The sequence below is a fragment of the Euprymna scolopes genome, chromosome 37 (assembly GCF_053919585.1).
Source record: "Euprymna scolopes isolate OS-2025 chromosome 37, ASM5391958v1, whole genome shotgun sequence".
Classification (NCBI taxonomy): domain Eukaryota; kingdom Metazoa; phylum Mollusca; class Cephalopoda; order Sepiida; family Sepiolidae; genus Euprymna; species Euprymna scolopes.
The window spans coordinates 70709827-70729367 of record NC_136518.1 but is presented as its reverse complement, the minus strand read 5'-3'; the positions used below and the strand labels follow the sequence as shown (position 1 = coordinate 70729367).

Genomic DNA, 19541 nt, shown 5'->3' with positions numbered 1-19541 from the left:
AGCACTTGTTGCTTGTTTATTTGTGCCATTTTTTAAACTGTGGCCTTTTAATGTATCTGTTTTAGGACCATATGTTTTACTAAGAAAGCCACGATTATTTGAGGCTGCAAGAAAGCTAAAGTAGTAGTCCAGTCTACAGGTGCCCGAAAAATGACTAAACAAAAGCATATCTTCTTTACTGATTTTGTTTTCTTTATTTTTCTCACTTATATTAACTAGTTTTTTTTGTTTTTTTTAAGTATCGTTTTTTTTCGTCAACAAATAAGTTTGTATTTATTTATTATTGTTTTTTCGGGGTAGGGGATTGGTGATCGTTTAAACCTACGCATTTCAGGTGAAAACATTACATATTTATGTGTCATATCGAAACTAGTATAAATTCTTAAAATTACGAAAAATGGTCCGGGAGAAAATATGCCAAATATATTTTTAACAAAAAAAACAAAAAAACAAAAAACAATTACGTTTGTTTTTAAAATGGCGGACCTTAATTTAAAATCAATTTAAGTCAAAAGTCAGTTTGTAATACTGAATTAGTCGCATGCATAACTCTTTCACATTAAAAAAAAATACGATAAAACTTATAAATTTGATAAATTCTATTTTTATTTCTAATTATTTTTCTACTGAGTCATTTTTCGTAAGTTTTGGAATTTATACTAATTTCGACATGAGACGTAAGTATGTAATAAAGTTTTCATCTGAAATGTGTTGGTTTTAAAAGATTAGCAATATAAACAAACACCGTGATGAGGGAGAATGGAGAGAGCGTTGGGGGTAGAGTTAGAGAAGTTTTAAAAGAAAGATGCGACTTTTTTCTTTTTTCTTTTTTTAAATTTAAACTCTACTATCGTGTAAATTACTAATTGTGCCGTCTATATTCCCGGACAACACCAAATAGCCGTGCTAGAATAATCTGAAAAGTACCCCCTTCCTACTTTGTTTTATAAATGATTTTACTGGAAACAAGAATAACACTTCGACTCTGCGGACCTTGACCTTCGTTAATCCAGTGTGAAGGTCACTCAAGGTAAAGATGGCTTTCCACATTCTTTTATGCGATTATTTTTATGAGCATTTTTTTTATGAGCATTTTTTTTTAATTGCTTATTTTATTTTAATTAATTAAAAAATAGGTTTAATTACTTTAAGTAATTAATAGTTTTTGGTATCTTTTCGGTTTTTCTCTTTAACTTTTAATAATTATATATTTTGTTATGTGGTAGTAGTTTCGTCGGCGGGTTTAAACGAAGGTGGAATTGGTCCCCTATCTTAAAAGTTTACTGTTCAATTTTTGATAATTTATAAAAAAAAAATTTTTTTAAATCAAAAAAAAAAAAATCGTGATCATGAAAGAATGCCAGAAAAAAAACAAAATAACTGTTTAGGCATTTTAGGTGTTCATCCAATTTCGTCTGTGTTTGTTTACAATATCACGTCAACTTGACGACGACGAATGTCCAGGAAAAGTCACTTCTGGGTTTAGTTTACCAGTTTTAAAATGTTCTGTTCTGAGAAAGAAAGAAAAAAGTGCGTTTCATATTTTATAACTGATAAACATTAATCAAAACTGACTCTTGCAGGACATTTGTCGTCAAACCTAAATATCGGCTGACGTGATAAACAAACACGGACGGAGCTTGATAGACGCAGAAGTTTTATGTGATTGTTTTTTGTTATATATTACTGTCGAAAGTGCCAACATCATGTGGATAAGCTAAAACAAAATAAAATAACCACTGAATTTTACCTAATGAAACTAAATAAAAACTTTTTCTCAGTTTTAGATGCATAGTGTTAACTGGATTTTAATGGAAATGATTACTCATTTGCTATTAACTAATCCGCCCGGTGTTGTCCGGTCGTAAAATACGCATAACTATTATATTTTAATTAATGCAGATTTCTTATTATAAACCAAAATACCGTAGATATTAAACGCAACGTTAAATAAAATTGCTTTTAAAAAAAATGAAGAGAAAACCCGGAAATAAACTGAGACCTGTGCATGCGAGTATTATGCCTTTTCTAAACAGTTCAAGTCTTGTAAGTAAAAGGAGAAAAAAAATACTCGAGCTGAGATCGAATAGACCCCGCTTCCCACGTTCATTAAAGAGTGTTTTCAAAACAAATTATGCTTACCATAAAGAAGCTGTCATGTTTCACGACTGCGTATGCGCATTCGTAAAACAGTTGACAAACAGATGTAAATTTCCAAGTACTTATTTTAACATTTTTGTCGCCTTAGCGGCCCCTTTTTTCCGGATAAAAACCGATTTAAGTTTTCCACATATCTGAATACTCTGTATACCTAATTTCAAGTCTGTAGATCAAAAATTCGTTGAGTATATAGGTTGAGAAGTGTCCTCTCTCTTTCTCTCTCTCTCACACACACACATTTTCACGTTGCGTTCTTTATAAATGGGCGACATTTTTTTTTCTTTCTTTTTATTGACGATATATTCGCTGCTCTCACCCATGAGATTTTGCATATAAACACCCTCCAAAGCCCGGTGGAAAAAATTTTTTTTTTTTAATTTGCAGTGGGGAGCAGATGTCATCATTTCCGTGCCATTCTAGCGTTTTAGGGCAGTTAAAAAAAATATATATATATATAATTTTTTTTTGTTTTGTTTTTGTTTTTTTGCTATAGGACATAAATTTTGTGCGTTTTTATTTTTATTTATATATTTTAACACCCTACCTTAGAGCTCATCTTTTAAACTCTTTGGCCTAACATGCACAGGCAACATAAATTGGAACAAATACACTGAAGACATTGCCAAGGCTGCTGTGAAGGTGGGTTTCCTCTACCATGCTAGAAAATTACTTGCAAAAGAGTATCTGCTATCTTTACAAAGGCCACAATTCGCCCATGCATGAAGTACTGCTGCCACAGCTGGGTTGGTGCATTTTCCACTCGTCTCTACATCTTAGACAGAGTACAAAGAACTTTCAAATCTATTAGGCCCCGCACTGTCGTCTGAGCTCCAACCTCTGTCCCATCACCATAATGTCATATCTCTGTGATTGTTTTACAAATACTTTAATGGGATGTACTCTGATGATCTCATAGCACTTGTGCTCCCTCAACGTAAATACTCCCGACTCTCTTGACAATCAGCAAAATCCCACTCCTTCGCAGTTGAGATTCCTAGATGTCAGAGTTTCTTCTTTGGGGATTGCTACACTTTGGAATTGTCTGTTTCCTTCCTTGTCTGTACTAATCTGCAGAAGTTTAAATGTAAGGTGAACAAACATCTCACTACTCAACTTGCCACAGTCGCCTGTAAGACACGATCCAAAATAATAGCCCCTTATGTTCCAAGTGGCAATATGCCTTGTTTAGGGTGAAAACGAGTTAAAGAAAAAAAAAAAATGGTTTAGAACGTTATCTGATATCTTTACGTAGAAAGTGTTCGATTATGATAGAGGATCTGCTGATCGCAAGAGCAGTACCGCAGGAGTCATACAACAGAACTTTTTTCCATGCATTCAAAAGTAATATACCTAGTATATATTTGGTGTGCCACAATAATGGCACAGTTAAAAATAAGTACAAGTAGATGAATAGGAAAAAAATAGTACAAGAAAAATGAATGCGTTCTTATGTAATGACTATGGGTACATCTGGTTTCTTCTTATAACAATACTAGCCTGGGTGCCTGGCATTGCCTGGGTGTTTGGCGATGTTTGTTGAGCAAATAAAAAGGAAAGTGGTAGTAGGCAGGCAGGCTCGAACCCATACCGTGGAGGAGGAAAAGAACGTGAAAAAAAAAGTGACATCTTTGCCATTGCGTCCATCACCAAATCGGAAGTAGCGAAGGTTTAAATTAAGACTAGTCAGTCGAAAAAAGGGGATGACTTTTGAAAAAAAGTTACGGCTCCTTGTAGAAAAGTACCCAGTTGAGGGTGAAGGAATTTATTTTTAGCCAATTTTTTTATATTTATCGTCTGAAGGGTCGAGTTTCAAAACGATGCCTATCTCATGAAAATCCGTCGCCTGTCGAAAGTTTTAGGCAGGCTATGATGATTGCAACATCTTGTCAGACGAGTGCCACTTCCTCAGACACTTAAAAGTCCATGAGCCCAAAAATGACTTCCATCGCCACGGGACCATTTTAATAGACAAATACCTGAGGGAGTATCTATATACAGATGATGTTACAGAGTCCTAGCTTTGTACGACAGCTAAGTCTCTCTCTCGGTTCAAAATGTTGAGATCCAGCAACAAGCAAGAGCAAGATAGCCAGCAACAAGTTAAACTGCAGACCAGCTTAATGCGGGTACTGGTCTCCTGCTTTATGGCTTGTAAATCAGAGATTTGCTTCTCCTAGAAAAGTTGCCTTCACTACGGCTTACGGAAGCCCTCTCCACCCCAGCACACACATACATGCACACAAACACACATGGTGCTAGTTGGCCGTTGACCCCAAAAAAGGGTCCATTCAACCTTTGGAAGGTCTTGTTTTTAATCCTTCAGGGAGACTAGCCACCCTCCTCACCAAACAAGTTTGGTGGGAGAACCAGTTTAGTCGCCGGTGACCCGACCATGAGGCAGGTAGCACTGGGTGACATGGTACCAGTAGCATATGTAGGCAGACTACAAACATACATACATACATTTAAACAGACAGGCGAGATTTATATTAAAGATGATTGGCTGATTAAGCTATAAATACCAACTGGTACAGCCATCAGAGATGCCAAAGCCTCATGCTAAGGGAGCATTTTTCAACCGGGAGCCACGGCACCCTAAGGAGGCTACAAGCCTTTGATCAGGGAGCCATAAGAGAATGCCGTAAAAATGTAATTAAAAATGCATAGATACCCTTTCCACACGGAAATTGAACCTACTGAAGATGAAGCTGAAGAGCTGGCCGAGTTCAAGGTTTCAAAAGCAATGATGCTGGCCTTTAGTAACAAAGACTGATCTGGCACGTAGTTGTCTGTTTAGCAAGAAGACATCTGTAATGCTCATACAATTTGCCACAACATTACTTTTGGTAATGTGGATTTTCTGATCTGGCGACCATTAAAACAAAGTCCAGAAATTGTCTTGATGTTAGAAACGATATTTACCTTGCTGTATCCAAGACGAATCCAGACATAACAGGCCTTATCACACGAGCTCAACAGCCAATGTGTCATTCAAGCAAAATTTTCACTTTGATTTATAATTTTAGAATAACTAAATAACGTAAAGCAAAGTCTGCAACTTTTTTCTGCTGTTGTGGAAGTGCAGGGGAGCCACGAGTGCTTAGATACTTAGTAAAGGAACCACAGGTCATCAAAGGTTGGGAAATTTCTGAAAACACTATCAATAATTCCCCACACTCTTTATCTGTGCCTAAACCTAAACAAAGATTCCATGAACAAAGCTTCTTTCTTAGAACTGCATGCCTGTGGAACTGTCTTCCGTTTTCCTGCTTTCCAGCTGACTACAAAATGGTTGTCTTCAAGTCCAACGTAAACAAGTTCTTTATGAGCCGTTCCACTTAAATTAACAAATTTACCGAATTTCCGTTACTAACGATTACTATATTGTCCAATTGACTACTGTACACTCTTTAACCCTTATCCTCGAGTGGCCTCTGGGCCTTGATAAATGGTGATGCCTCTGTAAAAAAAAAAAAAAAAAAAAAACTAGGGATAACAGCTTCGACAACAAATGCTCATTCAGTAAGGTAACTCACAAGATTATTACGTGAAAGTGTAGCAAAACCCACTCAGCTGCTTTAAACGAATATGTCCCTTTTGCAAGGTGTATCATTAAACACAACATGAAAAGAGACTGGAGTACTATCCATCATTCCTGTAATTATAGGAACACCCGGACTCATGAATTTCAAAAACTACCTGGCAAATATACTCTGTGAACCAAATGCAAGAGAGATACTAACAATTGCACTTTAAGGTACAGTTAGAATCTTAAAAAGAACTATCAGGTAGAATGTATGAGGTGGTGGGTGAATGTATGGCACCCGGTAGGATGCACCATTCACAGCTAGAACAAAAAAGTGAGAACAAAGATTTTCATTTTGTCTTAAGGTCATAACTATAATGTTACTTGTAGAAAAAAAAATATTTAAAACAAATTTCAAGCATTTCTTTGATATTGAATTCTCAAACTTAAGCAGATGTTCTTGTTTTACATTTGATGTTTTCTTCTGTCAAACTTCATTGCCTTTTCATGACCTATATAATAAAGTAAAGTCATTTTCTTTTTTTTTTATTTTGATGATAACGTCATGTCAGTTATGATGTTTGAAGAAAAGTTATTTCTTAAAATGAGTGAATTTCTTAATATCAAACTTGAACTAAAAAAAAAAAACTACAAAAACATTTTTTTTTTCTTTTTTTAATTGAATATAAATTTTCTCTTTAAATTTTGTTCTTGTTTGTTAGTCCGAAGTTACTGGATGACACAAGAAATAGGTACGTATGGAAGTATTAACTATGATGTCAATTAGGATTGAAGAGTGGGGGTAGTAAAGGTTTCGGAAGGAGTCATTCACACCAGTGATAGTGGTCAGAATCATTGTTTTGACCTCTGAAGAACCGACTAGCAGCCTGAATATTGGAAGAGTTAAACTTCAGAGGTCACTACCACTGGTGCGAATGACTCCAACCAAAACCTTTAGTAACCTCCAACTCGTTTTTGTAATAAGGAGCCAGACAAAAGATTGTCTATAAATTTTCATGATGGAACGATATTTTTATGGCATTTCAATCACGTAAATTCTTTCGGTAGTGATAGCGGTCAGAATCAGTTTTAATCTCTAAAGAATCGGCTGCAGCCTGAATATTCGAAGAGTTTAAACAGAATATTAGAAGAGTTAAACTTCAGAGGTCCAAAAAAACTGATTCTGACCACTGGTGTGAATAACTCCTTACGAAACATTTAGTAACCCCCCACTCGTCAATCCTAATTGACATCATAGTTAATATTTCCATACGTATCTATATAATTTCTTGTGTCATCCAGTAACTTAGGGCTAACGAACAAGAACAAGATTTAAAGAGAAAATTTATATTCAAATAAAAAAAATATGTTCTTGTTTTTTTTTTTTTTTTTTTTTTTTTCAATACGGGTCTGAATTGAAGACTTTGAAACTTCCACTCATCTCTCCCTCTTAGACAGAATACAAAAAACTTTCAAATCTATTAGGCCCTGCACTGTCGGCCAAGTTCCAACCTCTGTCCCATCACCACATCCCTGTGCTTGTTTTATAAGTACTTAACGGAATGTACTCTGATGAACTCCTAGCACTTGTGCTCCCTCAATGTCAATACTCCCGACTCTCTTAACAAGCAGCAAAATCCCACTCCTTCGCAGTTGAGATTCCGAGATGTCAGAGTTTCTTCTTTGGGGATTGCTACACTTTGGAATTGTCTGTTTCCTTCCTTGTCTGTACTAATCTGCAGAAGTTTAAATGTAAGGTGAACAAACATCTCACTGCTCAACTTGCCACAGTCCCCTGTAAGACACGGTCCAAAATAATAGCCCCTTATATTCCAAACTGGTACTAATGCTAGAAATCGGTTGTTTTCTTTTATTTTTCAAGAACAAATCGGTAATCTGGATATTAGATTTTGTAATAAGGAACCAGACATAAAAGATTGTTTATAATTTTTCATGACTGAACAATATTTTTAGGGAATTTCAGTCACGTAAATTCTTTCAAATTGAGAACAAAACGCTCACCCGAGTGGGATTATTTTTTTTCTTTCTTTCTCTCATTATGAAACATTAGGTTATTAATCTAAGCAGCAGCAGTCTCTTTCTTTTTTCTCTTCAAACTGAGGCGGGTGTATATAATTTATTGGTTGCACTTTTGTCAAATGCGTGCAAAATTATATACACACTCTTATTCTTTCGCTGTGGTTTTTTAAATCAAAACAGACAAACTTGTTAAGTCAACATTGCAATTTTTACTTACAATTCAGCTGATTGTATATGACAAGAGATAACGGTTGGCATGTGGGTTTGGTGGTGTCGGTGCGGGGTGACAGTAGAAATGTCACTCACTACTTGAATCGCTCAACCCTAACCCTAACTCTGCTTTCTGTTTATTTTTCTTTTATATTTACATTCCATTCATCAAAATCCGATATTCACTTTAGAATGATCATTGCCTTTGGTCGACATTCCACCACAGGTTAAAATATATGTCATCCCATTGTTTCAGTGTTTAGATCATTTTCCATGACTTCAACTCTTCAATCGGAATGTCGATTTTCCTTTGTTTTAATTGAATTACAGCAGCAATCAAATTTAACATCTGGCTTTGCCCAGATCCTGAACTTGTGCATGTAATACATCCAATATTTTTCAGTGTCATTCATCACTTATGTGACAATAATAAATTTGCACATGAATAAAGTAATGTTCAAAAACGAAACTCGTATCGGACAAAAAATTCTGTTCTTTTATCTTTCACATCAAACTCCAAACAGCACCTAAATTTGCATACTTGTATTATGTTTGTATCAGAAGGGTTCCAGGTTGGAGTGTCGGTGCTTCTCTACGGCGAACACCCACCAACCATGGGCACTTATTACTATGTTTTATTTTGTAAATGGTGTCAATTTGGGTCAGAGAGTCAAAGTTGGAGAAAATAAAGGTCTGGGAAGGAGTCAGTTGTAAGAGTAATAGGGGTCAGAATCAGAATTTTTAATCCCTAAAGAATTTGCAGACAACTTGAATATTGGAAGGCATTAAAGTACGAAGTTGGATGTTTTGGAAAAAGTCAGAGACAAGCTGATAATAATAATAATGCTAGAAACCAATCCTTTTTTTATTTTTTTTTAAATCTTTGAAGAAGGAATAGGCAGTCGTAATATTCGAAGACCTTGAAATGAGGAGCGAGTTTTTTTTAATGAAAATCGCATCAGACAAGGTATAAAGCCACTTAATGTAATGAGCTAAAAAAAATACTATGTCAGCAATTCCGCTCTTTGCAGAAAACTTTAAATCCCACTTCTGGACGTAGCACTATGTGAGAAGCGTCTCCGCTGGCTTGGTCATGTAAACTGCAATAGTGATTCAGTAAACTCTGCATCTATCAAGGAGGACTTGAAAGCTTGACAACTTTATCAGGGAGTACCATAGATCAAACTAAATGAAGAACAAACGCCCAAGCAGCCGCCAAAAGGCAGATCTGTGCAAGCCATGGAAACCTGTATAGTTAGTCAGTCACTTCAAGCTCGGTTCTGGATAAACTATATCCGATGATGAGGCTCTAGCTTGCGGGCTTCGGGGAGTGTGGAACCACCCTTTAATTGCCATTGCTCCCAGGTCCACTCTAACCCGGAGTGGTAGTACCTGTTAGAGTCCCAACTATGGGTTAAATAGAAACTTGAAAATAAATAGACTTCAAATAAACTTGAAAAAAAAAACAAATATATTCTATTAAAAAAATTTTTCTTCAAAATAACTGGATTTGGCATTAAATTCTGAAAAGGGTTGATATGTCGTAAAACAAAATCAACCAACCACTTCAGGCTCAAAAACTAGTTAGCAATAAATGTTAGATGCATAAATTCCAATCCAGAAACAGTAATTATTTCCCCTTTGCCAGAAACATCTTTCATGGAAAGTGAAGGTTAAAGGACAAAATAATGGAAGCCGGAGTTACAAGACCCAAAAGTAAACCCAACGTTCACTTTTGAAGTGTTAAATATTTTTTATATTATTCTAGGAGACAGTTGGAATCTTTAGCAATCTGACCTCATGTATATTTCGACTCCGTTGTGACCCAATGATCGTCCTCGTGATCCAATGAAGCACAAGCTGACTACTTGATGTAAATCAGTGAAGGTCTGCATGTATGGTACTGTCATGTATGGTACTGTCATGTATGGTACTGTCATGTAGCGTGGAAAGAGAAACCCTACATGTTCATCACTAGCTGTCTGATCACGTCTGTCTCCAGCGACTTTCTCATTAGTCTAATCTACTCTTGCTCAGTTTTGACTCTAATCTCTTTGATCTCAAGGACCTACAAGCTGCCAAGTGACCCAAACTAGACACTGTCCTAAACTCTTCAACTGTTGCAAACTCAAGACTGTCTGTAAATTGTTCCTAACTGTCAGAATTTATTGCCACTTCTAAAACTGTTGGTAAACTAACTCAATATAACTTTATTGTCTGTTCCTTTTGTACCAAATCACCATCACCCCTTGATTAACAATCCTATTTTAGTTTTCTTTTGTGTGCCTTGGTAAATAACTTCCTATACTTTTGTTATGCTGATAAACTTATTTCCTCTTTTTTTTTTTTTTTTTTTAATTATATTTTTTCTCTCGATTTTTTTTTTTTTTTTTTTTTGTTACTTTCTAATAGTTAGCAGGGGGGGGGGCGATATCACATCCGTAACGTTAGCATCAATGTGTTGAAGTATTTTTTTTTTTTTTTTTTAATGATAAACTTTTTAACACTGCTTTGACTAAACTGAGAAAATCCCTTTCTTCTATGATGATGACGAAGGTGTTTTTTACTTTGTCATATCTTTTTTTTTTTTTTCTTTTCGATTTTCTTATCAGTTTGTTCAAGTTGGAGATGGGTTATAACACATATATTCCAACCGAGAGATCTTTTTAAGATTCTAACTGTCCCTTTAAATGCAATTGTTTGAATCTCTCTTGCACTTGGTTCATCCGGTATATTTGTCAAATAGTGCTTCAATTTTCTTATCAGTTTATTCAAGTTGGGGCTAGAGCATCCTACCGGATGCCAAGCATTTACCCACTATCTCATATATTCCCACTGAGAGATCATTTAAAATTTTAACTGTCCCTTTAAGTGCAATTGTTTAAATCTCTCTTGCACTTGGTTCACCGGGTATATTTGAAAGGCAAGTTTCGAAAATTCTTTTCATAAGTCCAGTTGCTCATATAATTACTGAAATGATGGAGATCTTCCTATGATTCCAGTTTCTTTTCATGTCGTACATAAGACCTTGGTATTTCTTCGTCTTTTTCCTCCCAACTCTGTCTAACCCCGCATCATTGGAGACACAAACTTCTACTAAGGTTGCTTCTTTTTCCTTGTTCCATATCACTGTCAGGTTTTATGGCTCCGTTTTCTAGGTATGTCGTGAATTGAGAATTGTAGTGTTACCTGTTTGAAAACAATAAAACTTTTTTTATGAGTCCAGATCATACAGATACTCCGTTTTCATTTTATGCTTTGTTTCGTCAAAAGTTATTGCTTTTTCATCATGAAATAGGTGTACAATCGCGTTGACACACCGGTTCTCGTCAGATCACTGAACGTTGAGCCTAGTTAGTACCATATGGGTGACCATATGGGAATTTTAGGCGCTGTATGTGGTCTCCGCTTATCTTGGCATTTGTTTCCAGTCGTCCTGTACATACACTTCACTTGGCATAATCACATTGACAGACCAGTTCCTGCTGGATCACTGAAGTTAAGCAACGTTGATGAAGGTCAGTACTAAATGGGTGACCATTTGGGACTTCCAGGTGCTGTATATGCTCTCTGCTTATCTCGGCATTGTTTTCAGTCGTCCTGAACTTCTCCTTGCCACTGGACTCAAGCAGTGTCGATTCAGCAGAGGTGTGGTTGGGATTGTGAAGCCCTTGCCTCACAATTACATACACAGCTGCCCCTACGGGGGGGGGGGTATCCTTTGTCTTTCGAGACTGAACGGAGGCATCGATTGATGTGTTGGATGGTTTTTAGAGATTGACTTCCAAACTAACCTATCTCTGGCCAGGTCTTTATATATTCCTTTGTGTTTCAAATCTATATTTATCATTTTCTCCCGTGTTTTTTTTAGCCTTCTTTTACAAGCTGACCTTTATTTTATAGAAATCTCTCCAGACAAGACATAAAGCCACTTTGTGTAAGGAGCTAAAAAAAAAATACTATTTACAGGTCAATAAATAGTCAACAATAAGTGTTAGATGGAGGCATTCTGACTCATTCTACAATAGCTGTTATGTGAGATTACATGCTGCAGTGTTTATGTTCTGTAGATTAGAGAACATTGTGCGTGCTTGCTTTTTGTTTAATCAACATATATGTGAGTGAATTTGTAATGGCGAGTTAAGTCTTGCTGCAGACTGTACTGATGTCCTCACTTATGTAGTCAGTGCATAACAGATATTCAACTCAATATGAATGTGTCGTTCTAGACTTCCGATTGATCAAGATCCGATTTTTAGTTAACCAATCAGAATCGAGTATTTCAACCAATCAAAATTAAGTATTTCACAGAAACTATTTAGCACTTGTGCAGTATAATTCAATTTCAAATAAATGCATTTCAGGTAAAAACACTATCACATACTTGCGTGTCATGTCGAAATTAATAAAAATTTCAAAAATTAAAAAAAAAAAAAATAATAGAAAAATAAGTACATGTACAAATTAAGGTTGAGGAGTTCTTAAAATCCAGGGGAGGTAACTGCAGTCTATGATTTTGACACAATATTGCAATAGTCTGCCATTTTGAGAAAGAAAATGATGGCTTGCTAATATCTATGCTTTTTTTGCTTTTTTTTCATTTTTCTTTTTTGTAAAATTATAAAGTTTTATCATTTGAGTTTGGAGTTCTTAAAATCCAGGGGAGGTAACTGCAGTCTGATTTAGACAAAATATTAAAGTTAACTATTTTATGGCGGATTACTAACTTTTTCTATTTTTTCTTTTTTTCTATTTTTCTTTTTTTCTATTTTTCATTTTTTTTTTTTTCATTTTTTTTTTTTCATTTTTATCCTTTTCCCCATTTTCATTTTTTTTCTATTTTTTTCCATTTTTTGTTTTTTCCCCCTTTTTTCCATTTTTCCCCTTTTTTTCTATTTTTTTCATTTTTCCATTTTTCGCCCCCTTTTTTTTTTTCCATTTTTTTCCCCTTTTTTTTTTTTTTTTCCATTTTCCCCACCTTTTTTCCATTCCCCCACCCCTTTTTTTCCATTCCCCCCCCCCCTTTTTCCGTTTTTCCCCCCCTTTTTTTCCGTTTTTCCCCCCCCTTTTTTTTCATTTCCCCCCCCCTTTTTTTTTCATTTTTCCCCCCCTTTTTTTTCATTTTTCCCCCCTTTTTTTTTCATTTTTCCCCCCTTTTTCCATTTTTCCCCTTTTTTCCTCCTTTTTCATTTTTTTCCCTCTTTTTTCCATTTTTTCCCCTTGTTTTCATTTTTTTCCTTTTTTCATTTTCCCCCCTTTTTCGGTTTTTTTTTTCCCCCCTTTTTTTCCATTTTTTTTTCATTTTTTTTCCCCTTTTTTCCATCCCCCCCTCCTGTTTTCCATTTTTTTTCACCCCCTTTTTCATTTTTTTTTTCTTTTTTTTCCATTTTTTTTTTAATTCTTGGAATTTTATTAATTTTGACATGACAGATAAGTATGCAATAGTGTTTTTACCTAAAATGCATTTTTTGATATTTTATTATACTGCACAAGCACCTAATTTATCTTCTGTTACTATAAACTTTTTGAAATATTATTTGTCAATTTGGGTGTTTTTTAAATCAATTTTTCTATATTTTTCCAATGTTTTCTTTTCTAGGCAATGGCGAGAGAAAGGAAGACAGTGACGCCGACGCTAGCTTTTAGCGTATTTGTAGCCGTATTTGGGAATTCTTTGCTCTATGGCTATAACATAGGAGTAATTAATACACCTGCTAAGGTAAGAAAACTTTAAATATTTTACCTGTTTGTCTTTTTTTTTTTTTTTTTTTTTCACAAATGCCGGTATGTCTTGTGTTGGCGTGTCGATTACATAAAAGAAAATTTTAGACAAAATATCTTATTCCATCTACCAATCATTTAGTAAGTTTCTTGGGGATATTAATTTTACACTTTCTGTATATGGTAGTGCCCAATAATGAATAGAGCTATTTACTGAAAATGACTTGTTTTACTTATAAAAATAGTACTTATGTATTTTTGGTACCGTGCTGAAATAATGTTATTTTGAAAGCCATTCTTAACATGGGGAGGAGAAGGTATTTTGTAACTATTCTGTACTTCCACTGTACAATTTAATTTTTAAAAAAAAATTTAAAAAAAAGACTTTGTGAAACTTGAATTTAACCTGAAAAAATTATTTAAAAATAGCGTGGTACCAAAAATACATAAACACCATAAAAACTAATGTTGAAAAAAAATCAGGTTGAACGATCTTCCTCCGAAGAGGGAAGTTTTATGGGAATATCAATTTCACACTTTGTTTATTATAATATTTGAAAAAACCTAATATTCAAAACCCAAATAAAATCCCCTCAGTATGGCAACCGCTAACCTACATTGCTTTATACAAGGATTTATGCATCTTCTCTTAGTGTTGTTACTCATGAAACTGGATACTCCACCAAACTAGATGAATTCTTGTCCTGGAATCTAGTCAAACTGAGAGACCAAAAGAAAAATATACTATACTAGATGATGTATCCGGCATTGCCCGGTATTAAATGTATCGTTAAATTCCTTTGAAAAAAATTTTTTTTTAAATAACGGAAAGAAACCAAGACATGTGCATGCGAGTATTATGCTTTTTGTAAACAGTTCACTTCTTGTAAGAAAAAAATAAAAAACTTAAAACTGAGATTGAAATCAAAACCTAAAGACAGTTAGTCAAGTACAATAACCATTAGGCCAGCTTGTCACGATCTTTAAAAATTTTCAAACCTCATGAAACAGTTGACAGATAAAAATTTGATCCTCCAAGTACCAATTTTTTTAAATTTTGACCTTTTAGCAGCTATTTTTTTCTGGATGAAATCTGATTAAAAAGTTTCCCCATGCCTGAATACCCTATATACCAAATTTCAAGTCTGTAGATCACTCACTCATTGAGTATATAGGTTGAGAAGTGTCCTTACAAACACATTCTCACTTTTATATATATATAGACTAGCAAGCTGCCCAGCAATCCCCGGTCACAAAATCCACATAAATATTATATTTTAATTCACACAGAAACCTAAAGACAGTGAGTAAAGTATGATAACCATTAGGCCATATTGACACAATATTTAAAACTGTTTTCAAACCTACTTATTCTTGGCAGAAGTAATCTGTCGTGTGAATAATTCACGCATGCGCATTCGTGAAACAGTTGACAATCGAATAAAAATCCAATGACTTCCTCCAACTTACCAATTTTTAAATTTTGACCCCTTAGCAGCCTTTTTTTCCAGATGAAAAAGGATTAGTTTTCCACACGTCTGAATATCCTATATGCCAAATTTCAAGTCTATTCGTTGAGTATATAGGTTAAGAAGTGTCTTCACACACACATTCTCACTTTATAGGTACACATAACATAATTAACTGGTCAGTAAGTGAGAGGGAAACTAATATTTGTAACTTTTTTTTTTACTAACTCAACGTTTGAGAGATAAAAGAAAATTGTAATGGAATTTTTGAGTATTTATATCTCGTATAGCAATCAAGTGTTTACCTTTTTGATTTTTGAGAATTTCAATTGATTGTAAAATCGCACTCTGCTGCAGAACAAGCTGCCTGTCTTTATCAGCAGTTAACTTTACGTTCTGAGGCCAAGTGCACAATTTCGGCATTTTTAGATTTAACCGATGCCTTTTTAGATTTAACCGATGCCTTTTTAGATTTAGCCGATGCCTTTTTGGATTTAGCCGATGCCTTTTTGGATTTAGCCGATGCATTTTTGGATTTAGCCGATGCATTTTTGGATTTAGCCGATGCATTTTTGGATTTAGCCGATGCATTTTTGGATTTAACCGATGCATTTTTAGATTTAACCGGTGCATTTTTAGATTTAACCAGTGCATTTTTAGATTTAAACGATGCATTTTTAGCTTTACCCGATGCCTTTTTAGATTTAACCGATGCCTTTTTAGATTTAACCGATGCCTTTTTAGATTTAGCTGATGCCTTTTTAGATTTAACCGATGCCTTTTTAGATTTAGCCGATACCTTTTTAGATTTAGCCGATGCATTTTTGGATTTACCCGATGCATTTGTGGATTTACCCGATGCATTTTTAGATTTAATCGATGCATTTTTAGATTTAATCGATGCATTTTTAGATTTAACCGATGCATTTTTAGATTTAATCGATGCATTTTTGGATTTAACCGATGCCTTTTTAGATTTAATCGATGCATTTTTGGATTTAACCGATGCCTTTTTAGATTTAATCGATACATTTTTAGATTTAACCTATGCATTTTTAGATTTAATCGATGCATTTTTAGATTTAATCGATGCATTTTTAGATTTAACCGATGCATTTTTAGATTTAACTGATGCATTTTTAGATTTAGCCGATGCCTTTTTAGATTTAATCGATGCATTTTTAGATTTAACCGATGCATTTTTAGATTTAATCGATGCATTTTTGGATTTAATCGATGCCTTTTTGGATTTAACCGATGCATTTTTAGATTTAACCGATGCCTTTTTAGATTTAGCCGATGCATTTTTAGATTTAGCCGATGCCTTTTTAGATTTAGCCGATGCATTTTTAGATTTAGCCGATGCATTTTTAGATTTAACCTATGAATTTTTAGATTTAATCGATGCATTTTTAGATTTAATCGATGCATTTTTAGATTTAATCGATGCATTTTTGGATTTAACCTATGCATTTTTAGATTTAACCGATGCATTTTTAGATTTAACGGATGCATTTTTAGATTTAACCGATGCATTTTTAGATTTAATCGATGCATTTTTAGATTTAATCGATGCATTTTTAGATTTAACCGATGCATTTTTAGATTTAACCGATGCATTTTTAGATTTAACCGATGCATTTTTAGATTTAACCGATGCATTTTTAGATTTAATCGATGCATTTTTAGATTTAATCGATGCCTTTTTAGATTTAACCGATGCATTTTTAGATTTAACCGATGCCTTTTTAGATTTAACCGATGCATTTTTAGATTTAACCAGTGCATTTTTAGATTTAAACGATGCATTTTTAGCTTTACCCGATGCCTTTTTAGATTTAACCGATGCCTTTTTAGATTTAACCGATGCCTTTTTAGATTTAGCTGATGCCTTTTTAGATTTAACCGATGCCTTTTTAGATTTAGCCGATACCTTTTTAGATTTAGCCGATGCATTTTTGGATTTACCCGATGCATTTGTGGATTTACCCGATGCATTTTTAGATTTAATCGATGCATTTTTAGATTTAATCGATGCATTTTTAGATTTAACCGATGCATTTTTAGATTTAATCGATGCATTTTTGGATTTAACCGATGCCTTTTTAGATTTAATCGATGCATTTTTGGATTTAACCGATGCCTTTTTAGATTTAATCGATACATTTTTAGATTTAACCTATGCATTTTTAGATTTAATCGATGCATTTTTAGATTTAATCGATGCATTTTTAGATTTAACCGATGCATTTTTAGATTTAACTGATGCATTTTTAGATTTAGCCGATGCCTTTTTAGATTTAATCGATGCATTTTTAGATTTAACCGATGCATTTTTAGATTTAATCGATGCATTTTTGGATTTAATCGATGCCTTTTTGGATTTAACCGATGCATTTTTAGATTTAACCGATGCATTTTTAGATTTAACCGATGCATTTTTAGATTTAACCGATGCATTTTTAGATTTAACTGATGCATTTTTAGATTTAGCCGATGCCTTTTTAGATTTAATCGATGCATTTTTAGATTTAACCGATGCATTTTTAGATTTAATCGATGCATTTTTGGATTTAATCGATGCCTTTTTGGATTTAACCGATGCATTTTTAGATTTAACCGATGCATTTTTAGATTTAACCGATGCCTTTTTAGATTTAGCCGATGCCTTTTTAGATTTAGCCGATGCATTTTTAGATTTAGCCGATGCATTTTTAGATTTAACCTATGAATTTTTAGATTTAATCGATGCATTTTTAGATTTAATCGATGCATTTTTAGATTTAATCGATGCATTTTTGGATTTAACCTATGCATTTTTAGATTTAACCGATGCATTTTTAGATTTAACGGATGCATTTTTAGATTTAACCGATGCATTTTTAGATTTAATCGATGCATTTTTAGATTTAATCGATGCATTTTTAGATTTAACCGATGCATTTTTAGATTTAACCGATGCATTTTTAGATTTAATGGATGCATTTTTAGATTTAACCGATGCATTTTTAGATTTAATCGATGCATTTTTAGATTTAATCGATGCCTTTTTAGATTTAACCGATGCATTTTTAGATTTAACCGATGCCTTTTTAGATTTAACCGATGCATTTTTAGATTTAACCGATGCATTTTTAGATTTAACCGATGCATTTTTAGATTTAACCCATGCATTTTTAGATTTAACCCATGCATTTTTAGATTTAACCCAGGCATTTTTAGATTTAGCCAAGGCATTTTTAGATTTAGCCGATGCATTTTTAGATTTAGCCGATGCATTTTTAGCTTTAGCCGATGCATTTTTAGCTTTAGCCGATGCATTTTTAGCTTTAGCCGATGCATTTTTAGCTTTAACCGATGCATTTTTGGATTTAACCAATGCGTTTTTGGATTTACCCAATGCGTCTGATGCGTTTTTGGATTTACCCAATTCGTTTTTGGATTTAAACTATGCATTTGTAACAGTTCCTCACTCGATTCTGCAGCAGAAATTACCCTCATTTGGCATCTGAGACCAGCTCTTCTCTTGGATCTCTCTGTTTGTCGGATGAGCTTCCCATCTTTGCTGGAATGCCACAGGGAAGTGTTATTGCACCAGCATTATTTTTGCTCTTCATCAACGACCTGCTGACATTAATGGACAGTGCAACATCTCATTTTAACTGTAATGACTTGACTGTTACCAAGTTCTTATGCTGATAACACATAAATTTCTGTGTCACACACGGACTCTTACATAGCATCAGTATACTTGCAGTAGTTGCTTGTTTTTGCGTCTGAGTGGGTAAGGGGCTGAGATATGTTGTGCAACGACAGTTGTGCTATTGTCCTCTCTCACTCTTGGTATCTTGCTCCTGTCCATAGGATTTTATTTCAAGACACATTTGTACCATTCTCGAAATGTCATAACTATCTGGGAGTAATGATATCTATCAATCTCAGGTTTTACGACCACTTGTCTTATGTATTCAACAGGGTTAATAAAGAGCTTTACGTGTTGCGTATCCTGAGCTATCAAATTAAAAAATTTTTTTTAATTACATTTTCGCCCCAAAGGCACATTGCCACTTTGATATAGGGGGCTACTATCAGGGACATAAGCTACAGGGGTACTATGTGGGGAGTTGGGCAGCAAGATGTCTGTTCACGTTACACTTGAACTTCTTCATGAATGGCTTTTGCTGACTAGGTTTTACAACAAGATAATGATTCGTCCCCACTTGGAATTCAGGTCCCTAGTGTTTGCCAGAGTTGGCAAGATGTTCTTTTATTCTCTTGACTGCCTACAACATCATACCATCATATATATATATTGGATTGGAAATTTTTAATTCAACCGTTTTGGATTTTACCATTCTTGGATTTTTTACCCTTCACTGGACTATCCATTCATGTGAAATCTTTTTATCATTTTT

At 34.3% G+C, this 19541-nt stretch overlaps 1 protein-coding gene across 5 annotated transcripts in view; it reads left to right on the top strand.

Moving 5' to 3' along the window:
* The window catches only part of LOC145261217 (solute carrier family 2, facilitated glucose transporter member 1-like), a 189576-nt gene that overhangs the window by 46187 nt on the left and 123848 nt on the right, over positions 1-19541 (top strand). For 3 of the 5 annotated variants that reach the window (XM_080119570.1, XM_080119566.1, XM_080119567.1), the window contains exon 2: positions 13536-13655. In XM_080119570.1, coding sequence (XP_079975696.1) covers positions 13536-13655 — 120 coding nt within the window. Of the gene's footprint in view, positions 1-294; positions 1031-11315; positions 11455-13535; positions 13656-19541 lie in introns of those variants that run through there. The other 2 variants (XM_080119569.1, XM_080119568.1) reach the window with 2 other exon arrangements.